General features: G+C 42.3%; 2 protein-coding genes across 2 annotated transcripts in view; one reads left to right on the top strand and one right to left on the bottom strand.

The window, feature by feature from the left end:
* The window catches only part of SLC5A10 (solute carrier family 5 member 10), a 611,774-nt gene that overhangs the window by 338,259 nt on the left and 255,758 nt on the right, over nt 1-17,757 (bottom strand). The gene's annotated exons all lie outside the window — the stretch shown is intronic.
* SACK1G (scaffolding CK1 anchoring protein G) overlaps nt 1-17,757 on the top strand; it is a 147,155-nt gene that overhangs the window by 47,151 nt on the left and 82,247 nt on the right. Inside the window, exon 2 of the mRNA XM_086940715.1 lies at nt 9,947-10,114. Within this exon, the coding sequence (XP_086796841.1) occupies nt 9,947-10,114 (168 nt within the window). The remainder of the gene's footprint in view (nt 1-9,946; nt 10,115-17,757) is intronic.

Below are 17,757 nucleotides of genomic sequence, written 5' to 3'. Positions count from 1 at the left end.
TTGTCTCTGTTTAGGCCTAATATCTTCATTCTGTATCATAATCAGAGGAGAAACTTTCATGTTTGATATGTAATGCATATATGGATCTGTAAGGGTTGTTTACTGTTGGTTGGCTCATGGTATTTCCGAAAGTCACACACTGTGAACACAGAGTAAGGCATATCCTGTACTCTGGAAGATAGGTTTTAAAAGGGAGCAGTATAAAAGAGGTTTATTTTTTTAATGTGAATAAATGTGTACCTCGTTTGTGTTGAGCTGGCTTCAATACTGTATAACTTTTAAACAGACTGTAGTGGTATGCATGTTAGTAATGATAAAATGGTGTTCTATTGCTTCCAAGCAAGACCAACTCAGTAATGGATGGTGAATAACATTTTAAATGTGATATAGTGAATGTTTATAGATTTATTTTTTGAGAGGCCTTTGTATTCTTTCAAGCATTTTAAATTGACACTTATGTGTAATCAAAAGTCAAAAAGCTAGAAAATGCTACAGAAAGTGTGACATAATTCAGTAGGCCCAATGACCGGCATAATTCAGCCCAATGGCAGCATGTTTAAATAAAGTTACTGGGGTCTGGCCTTAACAAAGAAGGCGAATGTATTCTCTTGGAACACGGAAAATGTTAAATATATACTTTTACATTACAAAGGTTTTACATTTTGATTTTAAGTGAAAAATAGATTGAGCCGAGAGAGTACCGTCTGTTTCTCAGGCTGACTCGTCGGTCTTTTGAAAGTTGAAAAACATCCCCGCAAAGATAACCTTACCTTTCTTGCTGAGCTAAGATTAGTGCAAGAATTTCATTAAAAAAGCATCAGTTCTCGGTGAACGAAAAGGCCCCCCTGTCACTCAGCCTCTGTACTGCCCGCCCTTGTTTATCCGGTTCTGTGCCCTCGCGCTCTGTATATAAAACACTCTGGCCAATCAGATCGCCGCGCTGACGCTACATTCCACGCATTCTTGATCCTGCGTATAGTTTCTTCGCACGCAAAGGGGAAGTCAGCACATACCTCCGCGCCTGCCGGAGATTAAGCTTGTTCGAGGCAATAAACCTTTTTATTTACAGCGAAGACGTTTGTTATTGGGCTTATATATTTTAAGGGCTCTTATAAGAGGACTATTGTTTGAGGACTGACCCAGAAGTGCACTTAATGACAGCGTGAAAATATATAATGAATACTCTCAAAGGTGTGCCAAGAGGGTGCTGCGATATACGAATGCTCACCTGGCTTCAAGTTCGTTCGTCAGGATGAGTATTTTGGGCGGCAATGACAGGACACTGGTACAGAGGATTCAACTTTCAGAGGATAGTCATGGTCAAGTATGCGTCATTCAGGACTGCATTAAACTCCCAAAACTCCGAAGTCCTCGTGAAAAAGGCAAGGTTTGTCCTGTTAAACGGAACACGGTTCATTCCAGTCAGTATAGGACAGTATCTGCCCATTTTAAAGTAGGGGTGGTCGTAACTAACTAAATTTGCTGTAGTCACACCAGTGGCGTCACGAAACCTGAGGTGGCCTACCTGCAAGGTACAATGACCCCCACCCCCTTCCTCCGGACTCAAAGTGCTGAGGAGGCCCCAGGAGCTTTGGGCCCTCCTGCACCGCGGGGGCTGCAGGGAGCCTATTTTACGCCACTGAGTTGCGCAAAATTACACAAGATTAGGCAGAATTATGTGAGGAGATTAACCCAGCATTTTACTCCGGCCTATTTAACCTCTTGTGTACCGTCGACGTCACGGTGGGCGTGTGCAGAGGACAGCCGGGGGCTGTCCGAACCCCGCCCACTCATTAATTCGACCGTACAGCGGGGGAATTTGTGCAGCGTGCAAGGGGTTAAAGCAATGGCTATACTGCTCTGCTCAACAGTTCAGCAACCGCTTCAAAGCAGTTGCTAATGTTGCTGTTTCTTTTTCATTATGTTTCGCTTAGAGATAGCTTTAGCTGTCTTGCCACCTTCATATAATCAAACATTTGTATATGTACATATATATATACATAGCCTTCTTCATCCATTGGTATGTTCCGCTGTCATTTCATATTTTGCTTCCACCACCACAGTTTACAGTTTGGGGCAATGGGTCAGCCCACTTCAGCCATGGACTCTCTTGAACTGTAAGTGATAGTATTTTTCCAAGGGGGGACCTGGGGAGAGCCGTGCGCGAGCCGGTCTCTCCCCGGGTAGATTCGCGCGTGTCAGTGGCCACGGCAGGTGCGTCTTGATGAGAGAGGGTCAGGTGGGTTAATTAGGGTCAGGCAGGGCAAGGAATGCATTGCGCACTTGGGAGGCGGGCGGTGAGGTTCGTTTTTGTCCCACCCACCCTCCCCCTGGGGTTTTTTCGTTGGGTCTTTTTTTTTGTTTTTCAAGCACTTTCGTGCTGGGGGACTAAGGGGGGGTTATTTTTGCCACTTTAAGACAGGTTGTTTTTCTTTGTAGGCGGTTTTTTAGTGGGGGGTGGGCAGCCTGGAGTGGGTTGGTCCATCCTCAAAAGGCAGTTGTAGGAAAGGAAGGGGTATGCATAAGAGTTAGGGGCTTCTGGTTTGTTTAGGGTTAACTTGGTGGGGGGTTTATCAGTTGGGTAGGAAGGTTCTGTTAGGCTGAGAGCTGTTTGATTCAATAATTAATTAAATAAATAAACAAAATTGTTTGATGTGTTCACACCTGTCTTAATAAAGTGGCCTTTCTCGCTGAATAAGGAGTTGTGGACAATGACTTTCTTGCGCGAGTGAGTATCCGTCTAAAAAGAAGTGCACTTCAATAACAGGGTTGGTGGGCCAATACCTTACTTTGAAAATGCTTTTAAATTCCCATTCCATAATTCCTTTTCAATTTTGTATTTTTTAGCATTTTAGTGTGTTTAACCTGTTTTCAAGTTAGAGTAATTCAAAGCAAGTAATCCCCCCTTTTTTTTTGCACCAATAAGAATCGTATTGTCCTGTGATGTTCATTAATACTTAAAAGAGTTCTAGGTATTTCTACATAGTAGGAATCACCTATACTCTTCTTTTAAAATTATCTGCAATGTATATTAGTGCAGTGTGGTTGCAGTCACTGATAACATAAGAATGTCATTGGACAACAGACAAGCACTGCTTCTTGTGCTGCTTGATTTATCTGCAGCCTTCAACATGGTTTCCCATCAGACTCTGCTCAGGAGACTTAGGGAAATTGGCCTCAAAGGGAATGCTCTACACTACAATGGATATAGAGTTTTCTGTCTCACAGAACTCAGACCATTAATTTAGGCCCTTTCTGCTCTAAGGCTACAAGACTGACTAAGGGAGTACCTCAGGGCTCCTGTCTAAGCCCTACCTTATTTAACATATATGTAACTTCCTAAGCGGGATTACTGAGGAATTCAGGATTTGTCCCAATATCTTATGCTAATTATACTCAGCTCCTACTTTCTTTTGATAAAAACATTCCCAATGTCCAGTCTACTTTTTCGGGGGGCATGACGGCCATCGCCGGCTGGATGAGGGATAACTTCCTCCAGCTTAATGCGGGGGAAACTGAGGTAATGATGTTTGGAGATGCATCAAAGGTGGTCCCCAAGGTGGTGGCCAGAGGAATTGGACTCCGCGCCGACTCCCAAACAGGTGGTTAAGTATCTGGGAGTCTGTCTGGATCAGAAACTACTAATGAAGGAGCATGCCAAAACTACTGTTGGCGCATGCTTCCATGTGCTAAGTCTTCTCCTCACAGTATTCACTTTCTTAACTGTAACCACTCAAAAAAACTCTTATCCAGGCACTAGTGCTAAGCCGCCTGGACTACTGCAAAGATATGCTGATCTCAGCTAATGAAGCCTCCTTAAATATATTGCAAGTAGTCCAGAACACTGTGGCTCGTTTGGTTTCCAATGCCCCTATCCGAATGGCCTCCCTCCCTCTTCTGCAACAATTGCATTGGCTTCTGGTGTGGAAGCGGATCAGATTTAAGATCTACTGCATTGTCAACAAATCTTTGAATGGCCTAGGTCCCAGTTACCTAGCAGATACATTTATCAAATATTTGCCACTTAGGTCCCTTCGATCAGGGACCAAATCATTACTTCTTACTCCACGCTATAAACAATCTCGCCTGGGTGGTAAAGCTGGCTCCCACCTAACCCCTTCTTATTGGAACCAACTTCCCATTCACTTGCAACAATACCCAGATCATTTGAAGTTCAGAAGGCTTCTAAAAACCGGATTGTCCTGATTTGCTCCTTTTCTGTGGCTGGCTGTAATAACCCTATAGCACGGAGATACCCCTGGGGGGTGATTCGGGTGCTTTATAAATTAATAAATATCAGATATGCTATTTCCCTGTTGTCAGCAAGTTTTCTTTTTCCTTGTGGCATATGCTTGCAACAAAAATAATAATTGCTCCTGTGTGTATAGGCCATGTCTGTCGGCTTTGCCAGTGCCTGCTCAATTTGCGTCTTGAGGTCTCTGTTGACCTCAGTTTGAGTATTTAAATAAATGTTTGAAGGGCTGTTATGTGTTCCATTGGACACGTATAACCTAGCTCAAAAGTAGATGCCCAAAAACTCATGGTAAAGGGCTACATTAGAAGCCATTTGATAAATGGTCACCTAAAGTAAGGAGTATTCCTGCTGAGTATTGTTTACATAGATGCAAATCAGAATACCTGTGGCCTCATCAGGTGTATTAAGAGCTATCAATGCTGCAATATAATTCAATACAATGCTCAAAAAGAACTAAGTATGCTGATATTATTCAGTGGCGTAACTAGCCCTGTTGCTGCCTGGGGCCGACCCTGAGTTTCCCGCCCTGTGCATGTAAGAGAGGGTGTGTGTGGGGGGGGGTGTATAATGGTCGACGGACTACTTGTTCTCTTCTCGGGGGTTTGGGGGGGTGGGTATGGTCAACAGTCTACATGTTCTCTTCTCGGGGGGGGGGGTGGTAGTTGACAGTTGACTTGCTCACCTCCGCTGCTCCGAAAAAAGAGTTCCGCATACCCCCCCCTCCAGCTACACCACCGATATTATAAAAAAATTAGCTCAATGTTTAACATGCCTACTGGAGTCACTCAGCTTTAACTTTATCTTGTTATTTTCCCAAACGTTGGATTCTTTACAAACTATTATTTCCTCCTGTGTCTTAAAACTAAAAAATGTCAAACATAATGTACTGTCCGTAGATAAAAAACCTTTACCCAAATTTTAAACATGCCCAAAAGATGTTATTGGAATGACGGATTCAGTAATATTACTGGCACAATTTCTGCGATAATCTGGAACCAACGTGCCATGGATACAGAGCTTGGTCTTCAGCCCTTTACAGCTACCCTATGTGGTGATCGAGCATGCTCTTTACCCATTGCCACGGTACGTTGAATACAGGGCCAGTACCGGCACTTTAATTCTGAGTCTCCTCAGCCTTTTGGGTGCAGGGCCTGACCACAAAGCTGTGGGAGGAGGGTGTGCTGAAAGTGTTCCACATGCCTATGTGGTGAGTATGACCATGCCCAAGGTACTGTACGTGGAGGACCTGGACTTTGGTCTGGCCATGGACTTGGACTTGAGCCCCGAGTATCCTTCCCAGCTTCATTGATGTAAATCAAATTTTTTATGTCATCTATGAAATTATGTGTGAAATCAGAAGCAGTACATTGGAAAAGAGATTGGGCCATAATTGCAGATTCGGCCGATAAGCTTTATTCGAGCATTATACAATGATCATAAAAGCATGCAATACAATAGACACGTTACAACAGTAAGCACATTAGAAAATCAAGATCATACACAGCCACAAATGCATAAATGAATGTATACATCAATCTAACACCGGTAAAAGGACAATTCATTCCTTTTTCACACATTTTTGAAAAACCAACAAAGCATTAACACTAATCACAGGAGTGCTCAATTTCTGCAGATGTAGTAGGACCAATTTACACTTAAGAAAACCTGATTCTCTTAAAACAGGAATTAAAAAACGCTTGGTAAAACCAGAATAATATCCACAAAGGAATACAAAATAAAGCAGGCTTTGCGGGGAACTTTCCTCGCACAGGTAGAGGAGGACAGATGCGCGATCTGCTCAAACTGCCCCCGGGTGAAACATAGCTGCCATCTAATAATCCCTAAACAAAATCTAGTAAGAAGATACCTATGCCCGGAATGTGGTATGAAATCCAAATTAGGCTCTAGCCCTGGGGTAGTCAGAATCAAAATGTATTCCTTATTCTGAGTTTCCACTAACTCCATCGACTCCCACTCTCGCTGCCTTAAGGCCATAAACTTTTTTTTACCCATAATCTTTCGTTTTTATGCAGGCACATCAGTTTAAAGAAAGTAGATGGTTTGCCCACGGTAATGAATGTCTTACTGATATATTCTAGCCAAGGGATGAGATTTACCCTGGCACAGCATAGGCAATCGTCAATGGTTTCTCTTATAAGCTCAGCCAGACAGAGTACCGCAACATCAAAGGCGCGAGAATTGTATGATCTTCAACATACGCCCCAATTTTTCATGAAATGTATAAGAATGGCAGCTGGGCGGGAGACCAAGTAGAAATCTGCTAATTCTATTCTCTTCAGCCTGGAGCTGCAGAACTTAAAAAAAACATACACCTGGCACATATGTTAAGAACAGGATACACTTCATTCTATAAACCTGTAAAAAAAGAGGTAATCACCTTGTAACTAATATTAGATGTTAGACTGGCTAAAACCCCAACACGGCACACAAAACATTTCTTAGCCTTAGTAATACATAGGACCAAGATCCTAACAAGTCAGTTGGAAGATTCATTTGTGAGTACTTCAGCCACTGTTGGGTGCAAGACCTGATCTTGAGTCAAGGCCTGTTCTGATTACCTTTAAACCTAGGTGTGTATGTGTATGCAGTTCAACCAAACCCATTCTGCTGTGGATGCATGAGCGACCCCTCAGATTGACCCAGCACTTCACCCTGAGTGGCCCAGCTTCTGTACCAACTACAATTATTGAAGTCATTTTTGATGTTGCCCATGGCATCACAGGTGAAGCCATGAACCATGCCCTAGGGGGAAGTTACAGGTGCCTTGCTCATCATAATTGGATAATTGCAGTGGTTTTTAGATTTTGTATTAAACCATAAGAACTAGCTGACTATTTTTGGACAATATCAAAATACAAACCCTTCTACAAAATGTTTACAGTATTTTTAGGTTTTGTGATTCTATATTTCCATGCCCAATCCATGCACCCCTGTTCACAACATATTGCATCGCGCTGCCAGCTCTAGTCACTGGACATGACCTTGACATGCTCTGATCCAAACTCCCTATGGCCACAGAACCTGATATGCATGACCATTTGTCATGCACAGTGACCTTAGGTGAAGGTCATGACCATTGGCCAGACTTTCTGCCCACTCCATGTACACAAAGAGCCTACCGCTCATTGCCTTTCGCAGCAGACTTTGATACCAGGCCATGCCGTGTGCCCACTCCTCATGACCAACCAGCCTGCTACATATGATTTTTGGTTGAGTGCACCAGCCTTGTATCCTTCACCTACTCCATGTGCCCTCAGAGCCTACATCACAGTAGGTTCTGGTCACTGTACACAGTAGGCTGCGGGTGGAGAAGGTTGCTGAACAAATTCCACTGGGCAGCCGAGCCTTGAATAGTGTCAGGACTCAAATACTAACCGAAGCCCCTATCTATTCAGTCATTTCTTGGGTTATGTTATGTTAATATAATATGTTATGTTAATATATATTTTTTAAAGCGCTTGGACGCCCGTGGGCTTCATGGCGCTATCGAAGAGGGAAGTAAAAACACAACATAATACTCTAATGGTAGGCCTGTTTGAAAAGCCAGGTCTTTAGGGTCTGTCTGAATATCAGGAGATCCTGGCTCTGTCTGATCGATAATGGTAGGGAGTTCCAGAGGGAAGCCGTTAGGTGGTGAAAGCAGCTACCGCCCTGTCGTTTCCCTGTTAAACCGAGGTACAGTGCCTTATGAGCGGAACGGAGGTTCCGTGAGGGGACATATTTTGACACTAGCTCCCTGATAAAATTGGGGCCTTTGTTCTGTAGAGCTTTGAAGGTGATGCATCCGGTTTTAAAGGCCACTCTTTGAGCTACCGGAAGCCAGTGTAGCTTTTCTAGGCCAGGTCTAATAGATTTCCATTTTGGTTGTTTCCAGATGAGTCTGGCCGCCTGGTTCTGGACCAGTTGTAGTCTTCTCAAAAGACCTACTGGGAGTCCTAAGTAAAGGCTATTTGAGAAGTCTAAGCGGGAGAGAACAAGTGCGATAGTCACCTGAATCAGTGCAGAATGTGACAACAAGTGTGCTATTTTTTTAATCTTTCTAAGCTAGAAGAAGCTGGCAGATACAACAGCTCCCACCTGTGCTTTGAGAGAAAGATCTGCGCTGAGCGTAACCCCCAGGCTCTTGACCGACATAGATTTAGCAGGGGGGGGGGCCCAGGTCAGGTGGCCAAAAGTATGGACCCCAGCTTAGTTCGCTTTTCCCGGGCAAGATCAGTTCCGTCTTACCCGGGTTCAGCTTAAGATGGTTGACATTCATCCATCTCTGTATGTGTTTCATAGTCTTTTGGAATTCGGCCACAGAGTCTGGAGTATTTAAGGGAAAGACAAGCTGAAGGTCGTCTGCATAATTAAAAATAGTGACTTTATAATTCTTTAGGGAGTGTAGTAATGGACGAAGGTATAAATTAAACAATAACGGGGAAAGTGAGGATCCCTGAGGGACCCCATAGGTGGAGAGAGATCTAGAAGCTGTGAAGGTCCCTAATCGCACTGATTGTGTGCGGCCTTCAATGAAGGAGGTTATCCAACTTAAAGCAGGGCTCCTGAGGGTTGTTGAAGACCCCCTCTTGTAGGTGGTCTTGAATCATTCTTGAAGGTCAATGTTCATTATAGTTTGAAGTTCTCACATTTGGTATTCCTTATTTTTGTTAATTAAAGAGCATCCATCGTTCGCTCTTCTGGGATGTCCTCAAGTTGCTCTAATTCGAGTAGTGCCCCCTTTAGCTCTACCAGGTCTCCTAAGCCTTTATCCTTAACGCAGATTCGAGTACAGTTTTCAAACCTCCCGTGGTGTGTGACTGGGGCCGGAGTAAACGTTTCAATCTGTGACAGCAAATGAGATCACAGCAGTTCTCGAAAGGCTTACAAACCAGTGAGAACTCCACGTACGACGGCACGCCAGTTTCAGCCCAAAAAATCTGTAAATGAAATTAAAACAGATTCTTTTTCCAGCGTTCACAAACTAAGCTGGCAATATAACCTTATTATTAACACGTCAACGCTCGCCAGACAACTTTTCGTAGCAAGTATGAAAGGATTTACAATAAACTACAAGGGTCTTTCAAAGAACAGATCTATTTTATGCCAGTTTTTATTCTAATGAGCAGTTTTTATGCTAAAGAATATATAAACATTGTATCTGCCTCAACATGGAAAGAATTCTCTTTTTTAACCCCACACGTGTAAATGGCAGTCTCCAACAGCATTGTTATACCCTAGGAATGGTACAAGTGAGCTATGCTGATGTGGGTAACCTAAAATATCCTTTACGATGGCACTTCTGTTGGATTTAGAAAGCTAATGTGTATGTTTAATTTGAAGTTAGTGTAGTTCAGATGCCTAGTTTTATATGAATTTCTAGGAATAAAAAGTGGAGATCATAATAAAAAGTTCAATCAATATCAGTTTTTTTAACCAAAACATATTTTTTACAAATGCCTTTTGTGCCAGAAGTGATAATTGCAATAATATTGAGTTGTCTAAGTTTCCAAGCATACAGTCCTCTATCGTAGTGTAGAAAAGTAACGCGGTTGCAAGAAACCGCTCACAGAAAGCAATAAAGTTGGTTATGTCCGGAAGAGGTCTTCTTAGGATCTCTGAAATAATTTTCACCAAAAATGACATTGTGCTTCCCAGAGCTCCTCATAACAATGCTTTCATTTCCCCAAGGTGGTGGCCGTGGTCATGGACATGTTTACTGATGTGGACATCTTCAAGGACATGCTGGATGCCAGCTTCAAGAGGAAGGTCGCTATCTACATCATCCTGGACGAGTCCAACGTCAAGTACTTCCTACAGATGTGCCAGCGGGCCCAGATGCATGAGGGTCACCTGAAAGTGAGTACCGCCATCAATGGTCTAAGTGGCAGGGACATGCATGGTTTAAAGACCTACTTTAGCACATTTTCAGTAGGGTGGAGAAGTTTCTTGTAACAACTTACTCTTCTTTTAGTCCTGGAGTGGACCATACTGAAAATGCCTTGAGTAGTCTGACCTCAGAGTTATTTTAGTTGTGTGCATCTTCTTACTGCAGTATAAAGTAAGAGATTCTGTGTAGTAGGAATCTCCAGCCGCCCCTCCCTTGAAAAACTGTGATGATAATCCTCCGTCTTCGACTCCGCATTCCCAGCTTTTGAACTTGGAAGATCAGTGTGTTTTTTGTGGTTTGTAGTGAATAGATAAATGTCGTTGGCGGGCATGCATCCCAGCTCAGTGTGATCCTTCACATGCCGCTCACCCAATTTAAAGTCCTCTGTCATCTCACCCAACGAAGGATTTGAGCTATCCTAAAAGAACAGATCCCTAAATTGTAGTAAAACAAATATATTGCATCAGAGGATGCGCAGATCCAAAACGAGGTACTATGGATCAGGTGAATCTGAATTTATCCTGTGGATCTCGATCAAGAGCTTCCCCTCTAGCATCAAATACAAAATATCGAGCAAAGGGTTACTGTGGAAATATTCACTGAGGACCACGCATCTTTTTTTTTTCCCAGAAGGTATTTTCCAGCACTAACATTTTCCCAGATAGCACAACTGTAAACGTTTTATTTCATCTGAGAAAGACTTGTGTCAAAGCAGATAAGGCAAAAGCCAATTATATTGTAATCATTGTATTTGCAGGAGATGGGATAAGCTTATGTACAGATGGAAAAACCTCTCTCAAAACAAAAAAAAGCTTCCTCTTTTTAGTAAAGTATTTCTCTTGGTAAAGTTACATTGTGTGTAAAATGTAAAAGGCCTCACACACTTCTAATATAGCCTTATAGCCCGCCGTAGAGGGCTATACCGGCTATTAAAGGCCCTCTCCAGCGTTAAAGGCCCCGAGCCGAAGGCGAGGGCCTTTAACAAGGGAGAGGGACTTTAATAGAGGTATAGCCCATCTACGAAGGGCTATAAGGCTATTAGAACATTCTGTCACTAGAGGACAGAATGTTCTAACAAAAAAAATAAAGCCTTTTGGGAGCGTGAGGGGATTGGAATCCCCTCAGGTTCCCTGAAGCCTTTGTTCACAGCCAGAGCTGTGAACAAAGAAACATTGGAATGTTGGAGCTCCAGGCTTATACCAGCCATTATAAGCCCAGAGGACTCCATTGTTTTCAATGGAGCTCCCAACATTCCAATGTTCTAATAAGGTTATAGGCATTTTGAGATGTTCAAGTGGTAGCAAAAGTGCACCATCTTCCACTAGCGTGGATGAAATTTGACTTGGACCATGTCCTTCTTTTATTTCATATGGTTGAATTTATTTTTTCATAAAAAAGCATGTACTATCTAGGTTTTTATATATTAGCCATTTTTCATGTAATAGGGCATGCATCACCAGACCGGTTAAAATAAATAACCCCCAGTAGAGAAAAGTAAGCACCTCCTGTTCTAACCTGATGTAGTTCTAGTAATTATGGACCTAGGTGTACAACTAGTTTTAAGCCCTTCTGATTTTAGAATAATAAGAGAATTGAGGATTACACACTGTATCACGTTTGCAGCCAGAATTGGAAAGCAGTTCAGTTGATGCAAATCCCCAATTTAGCTACTTGACCACTTCACCTCCCAAGTAGAGCTTTGCTGACCTGCAGGAAAACAGAAGATTTACCAGTGAGGCAGTACTTCAAAGAATTTGGAAGACCTGGGCGAGAGCCAGCCATGCACCCATGTGTGACACATGACTAAATGAGCATAAATGCTATTGCCTACGTAATGCAATGCCCTATACCTTGGCATTAGCAGTGGTCTGATCCAGCGCCTCCAGACCGTGCAGAATGCGGCTGCCCGGTTTGTTGTCGGCGCCCCTAAACGTTCCTCGGGCACCACCCTTAGAAAAGACCTGCACTGGCTTCCCATGCAGGCAAGGATTCATTTCAAGGCTTTATGCCTTACTCACCGTGCCCTCAATGAATCTGGACCGGAGGCTATTCGTGCCCTGGTGGCCCATTACATCCCTGGGAGAACACTCCGCTCTTCCAGCAAAAACTTGCTTGCTGTCCCCTGTATAGCCAAGGCCAGGTCTTTTCGCTTTTCGCTTCCTTGCACCCAGACTTTGGAATACGCTCCCTAATGATCTCATGGTGATTTCCTCTCACACTCTGTTCCGTAAGGCACTCAAGACCTGGCTATTCCAAGAAGCCTATCTCTAATTCCCCCGCTGGTGATATTTGAGCTGTTTACCATCCTCAGCGCCTTGATGCCTACGGGTTTAGTTGCGCTCTTTGTATACAAATTTCCATTAATAATAATAATAATAATAATAATGTAGCTCCAAAGGAGTGAGAGTCAACTAGTGGTTTTGTTAGTTTGGTTGCCATTGTGTTACCTAGGCAGCGAGGCTTTGTATGAACTGCTTATTACATGCACCCGAGGCTGTTTCAAATGAACGCGGACCAGACTGTAGGATTGCTCTGTGAGTTATGCACTTGTTGCTGAGATCTATGTGCAACTTGCACTTCATTTGTTTCGAACGTGACAGGGCCACATCATTCTTTCATCCTTCTGAGGTCTATTATTTTCAACCTAGTGAACCTGCTTTACCTAGTGCTAGATTTTTAAAAATCAGTTACTATTCTAAATATAGATCATTAGTAGACCTCTATGAAGCAACATATAGTTTGAACATGAAAGAACACTGGTTTAATTTCATTATACTTAAAAGTGCTTTGGGAGAATTAAAGATTGTGATTGGACTTAAAGTAGCTATTATTGTTTGTATATACTGAATATAAATGGAGTTGTTTTAGCCACAATAGCTAACAAAATAAAATAAAATTAGGTTGGACACACTCCACCCTTGGTTATCAGGTTCTATTCTTGAAGCTGAGCAGTGGGATCTATATTGTATGCCGTGGTGCACCTTAATTTTGCTCCATGCCTCCACTGTGTCTTCCTACATCTATTTAATAATTGAATTTATGTAACAGTATTATATAGCACTTAGTACAAGGAGGTATAGGGTTGCTTTTTTTGCATTGGCTTCTGGAATTGCAGACTGTTCCAGTTGGAGCCGTACCAGGCCCGAAAGGCATATGGCTAGTCTTTGTCTGGAGTGGCACGGTTGACAATAAAATAATGCAGGACTACAGGTCCCAGAATTCCAAGAAATTACCTGAAATGGATGAGCTACTCGCTGATGAGAGACTTGGGAAATCTGCACTGGGAAGATAAAGTAAGGCACAGGAGAACAGAATTGTGTCTTTCAGTTAATATCGTGTTTTCTGCATAAATATTTATTTTATTTGCTCGTGCAACATAACCTACAATCTCCCACATAATTTGCAGAGTTCACAATAACTGGTCACCTTTCACTTGCTGGTTGGTACATTTAGGTGTTTAGTACGAATGAGGTGAAAACTTTGCCCGTATAGCATTATGTGTGAAATAACAATCTAGGGGTTTATTTATGAGTCCTTGCGCCACCCTGCGTCACTTTGAAAACCCTTGCGCCACATTATACCTGCGCCAGGTATAATGTATGTAGTTGAGGCGTTCCGACGCAAGTAAAGGTCATAGAAGTGACACAGTGAAATCTATAAGATTTCACTGCGCCTTATCTAGGATGCAAATGCGTAAGTATCTTACGCCTGCCTCACATGACTTGCCCATGTGTAATGACCCATTGCTAGAGTTGCGTCACTTTTGTGACACACTCCAGCAATGCGTAATTTTTGCGCCTACAGATACGTCAGAAATACTGACGTATCTGTAAGTCCTTGCGACACGATGCCTCATACTGTAACTATGACACATCATTAGCGTCGCAAGGAGGGCGCAATGAAAGATGACATATCGCTGTTTTCTCGCAGCGATGCGTCACTTTTCATAAATGAGGCCCGTAGTGAATTAATAATGCCACAGAACATACTGCCCTGTGCCGTATAATCAGCCTTTTCTTAATGTGTAACTTTGTAATAGTCCTGGAATTTATCTTGGTTCTCCACTGCCCCATAATTCTAGATGCCCAGGGTCACACGACAAAATGAATAGGTGCTTCTTATAAGTTCGGTGGATAAACTCGTTTGTGGAGCCTTGACTGTGGTATGAAGCACTGTTTAAACTGTACAGCACTATATAGCATCATAATATGGCTCTGTCATTCACATAAAACAGTGATACCCCGCTGGATTTCTATCGTGAAAAAACTAATTTTACCCCAGTGGGCGTCAGTCTATTTGTAATGATCGCTTTTGTGTCTGGGCACAGACTTTTTTCCTGCTCAGGAAGGTTCTACAACCTCCTGCATGAAACACAAATAGGGCTCCCTCCCGGTTTTATGGTATTTTTTTGTTTTGCCATTTGCGTCTGTATTTATTTATTCTTTTGCTAATGTTTATATTTTGCTAATTTTATCTGTATTTATCCATATTTATTTTGGAATTTGTGAAAAAAATGTAGTTGAAATTAGTGTATTTCCACATTTATTTAACCGATAAATATGCACTCATGCTTGAATGTCTGCCAGCTTTCAGTGCTGCGAACACCCGCAGAAGATAAATCAGTGACTTAAATGAAAATATGCAAGTTTCAGTATCCACCTTGTGTATATCTACAAATGCTAAAGCCTCTTTACTAAAATTCCTTTAGTAAACCCCCTTTATCTATCAATCCATAGATCTGTTGGCATGACAGTCAGTATTTAGAATTACTAAAAAAAAACACCTAATTTCGGTTTTTATCCACATTTAAAAATAAACACAGACAAGAAAATCAATGTTTTCTGTCTGCATTTATCTGTAAAAATCAGTAAAAACGGAAAACAGAGATCCTTACACACAAACCAATTCAAACTAATTAGGGAAACTGGCTCATTATTGGTGACGTGGATACACGGCTGGGATGAACGTCTCTATGGACGTCTACTACGTGTTGTTTTCTACGTTTGTTTGTGGCCCATTTATGACCTGTTGCGAGCAGTAATTGTGTCCTAACCTCACAAGCACAGGCGGTAGAGCCAGCGTTAAAGGTGGTGGCTGGGCCTTGAGAACTGGCACACGAGGGATATTGCACACGAGACAGAGGCATGTCCTGTCTGCGACTCCGGAACATGGGCGGCCACAAATGATTTGTATCTGTTTGTCACCTGCCCAGCGGTGCTGCCTGTTCCCCAACACAGCACTATTATACGTAGACTCTGCACGGGTACACGTGTCTCAACCTAGACATAGAAGACGGACCACAAATACTGAGGGCACAGGAGGACAGCTTTGAAATGGGATAGGCTTCGCTTAACCGGGATTTACACCGCTTTCTAAAAAGACCAATTTCCATAAAAGAAAATGAGAGCTCGAGGGGTTAATGCATCTGCCCTATTAATGTTAGGGGCAAAGTGAAGATCAAAGATTCAGCAATTGGGGGGCCTTGCTCTGCATCTCATCCTTTGGAGAGCCATAGCAATTGATAAGATGCACTCCAGGGTCTGTAAAAAAAACTTTTAAATCCTACAAACTGATGGAGCGCAATTTTGCTTTTTCATTTGTAGGGGTGCATTATAATCATGAGTACTTTGCACCCACATATAATTCTTTGTCAAGTTAACCTTTGTTTATTAGATTGTGTAATTTAATAACATGTAAAGTGAAGTGGTAGTTATATTTTCGTGCAACGTGGAACCCAGCTCCCTCAGAACCCTCACCACTGTGGCATGAACCATGGACTGAAAAAATTCTATTAAATTAATCTTCATTTGCTGTTCATCCGTTTAGTCTAAGAACAAGTCAATTGAGAGTAACGTCCTCAAAGCTCTCAAGTTTACCAAGTCGATATGTGACTAGATCCCCCAATTCCAGTTTTTGCTTTGTACCCCGGGACTTCTAGTCCTGCTTATTCCATTATAAATTCAGAACTACAAAACCCAGAATTCAGCACAACAAAAACTTACCTAGATGAGCTCCTCAGCTTGGACCAGGGGCGTTTGGGAGCTCTGCTTCCTCAAATGTCACATCCGTGTTTATTCTCACCACGGATTTGAATGCCCGGTCCTGCCGACCCCCTGGTTCAGCTTCTGTAGGAATGTGAATACGTCTCTGAGGATTTGAAAGTCCCCACCCTTTTCTTAGTCGCCTTTGGCCTGTTCCCAACTGAAACAAGCGCCATGGCCTACACACCCATTACATTTTAGCGGAACCGTTTCTGGGAAAACAAACCACAGTAAAGCTGGAACCAGTCCAGAAATATGGGAATGTAATGATTTTATCTATGAATCGTAGAGAATTAAAATACAAAAATTAACATTAATATCATTTCCGTGCAGTGCCAATGAATTGTTTAATCTGTTGACAGGTCCTTTCACAAACACTTTAAAACTATTTTCCTCTTGTACTGTAATTGACAAAACATGTTTTGCTTTTAAATTCCTGGTACTGTCTCACTTTCCTGTAATTGGAAAGACTTGCTTTCCAAACTCTGTATAGAGGTTAGAACTTGAAATTTAATGTGTGGTGTCCTGGCCAATCAGCTCCCTCAGACAGGGGGCACTTACTGCCAGTAAAAGTTTGCTTTCTGCAAATCTGAATCATGTGATAGAATAGATGGCCTCTCGTCCAATCAGAATGAGACCCCTGTTCTATTTTATACTTGAGAACTCATCTCAGCATCACCTATAATCATTCCATACCACACAGTCCAACTACATCGCTTAACCGTTTGGTAGCTTCTTTAAATCTTAAGAGTTTGAAGGAGGTCCCTGAGTACCTGATGCTTCCATGGAGCATGTTAATTAATATTGTTGACGACGCTATTCACAGAATTGAAATTTTCCCTTGCTACTTACATTGCCTTTGACTTGGGACACATAACGCGGGTAACAAATTATCTCCAGGTAATAAATGAATGAAATAACATTTGTAAAAGCTCGCTAATACCTGAAGGTGTTTAGGCGCTAGACTCAATAAGAAGATAGCCAACTGAAGCAACAGAACCACTAGAACATTAATTAATGCTACATTAAGTAGTGCAGGATTGCAACGTGCCCTAGGGAAAGTCCAAGCAATGTGCCGTAGCAATCACATATTAAATTAAAGTTGAGGAAGAGGTATATAGAGATGGGAATTCTTTGACCTAGTATTTAGTAGTGTGTTGGGCGGCATCACTGAGATGTCAGACTTGAAATCGCTGCTTATTTGTGTGGTAAGGGAGGTGCCCATGACTTTTTTTGTGGTTCCTGTGCCTGGCAGTTTCTGAGTTGTAATTTATGGAACCATTAAAACAGACAAGCCAATTAACTAAAGTTGAAATTGTGCCATCAGTACAGTAGGAAGTTCAGAGAAAGGGAGGGTGTGAGAGTGAGAGAGTAGGATTTGGGACCACCTCCTCCAGACATTCTTTTAATGTGTTTTTCATGATTTACCTGAGTTTTTCATGGCTTGGTTGGGTTGTACATTATGGTCTTGTTTTTTTGTGGATGGTTACATTGCCCCAATTGTGCTCCCTTTAGGTTTTGATGCATGGCTTGACTGGCCATTCAGTTACTCTGCTATTTTCTTAGTAGAC

The sequence above is a fragment of the Lissotriton vulgaris genome, chromosome 10 (genome assembly GCF_964263255.1).
Source record: "Lissotriton vulgaris chromosome 10, aLisVul1.2, whole genome shotgun sequence".
NCBI lineage: Eukaryota > Metazoa > Chordata > Amphibia > Caudata > Salamandridae > Lissotriton > Lissotriton vulgaris.
The sequence above is the reverse complement of the archived record's forward strand: the minus strand, read 5'-3'. Positions and strand labels throughout refer to the sequence as shown.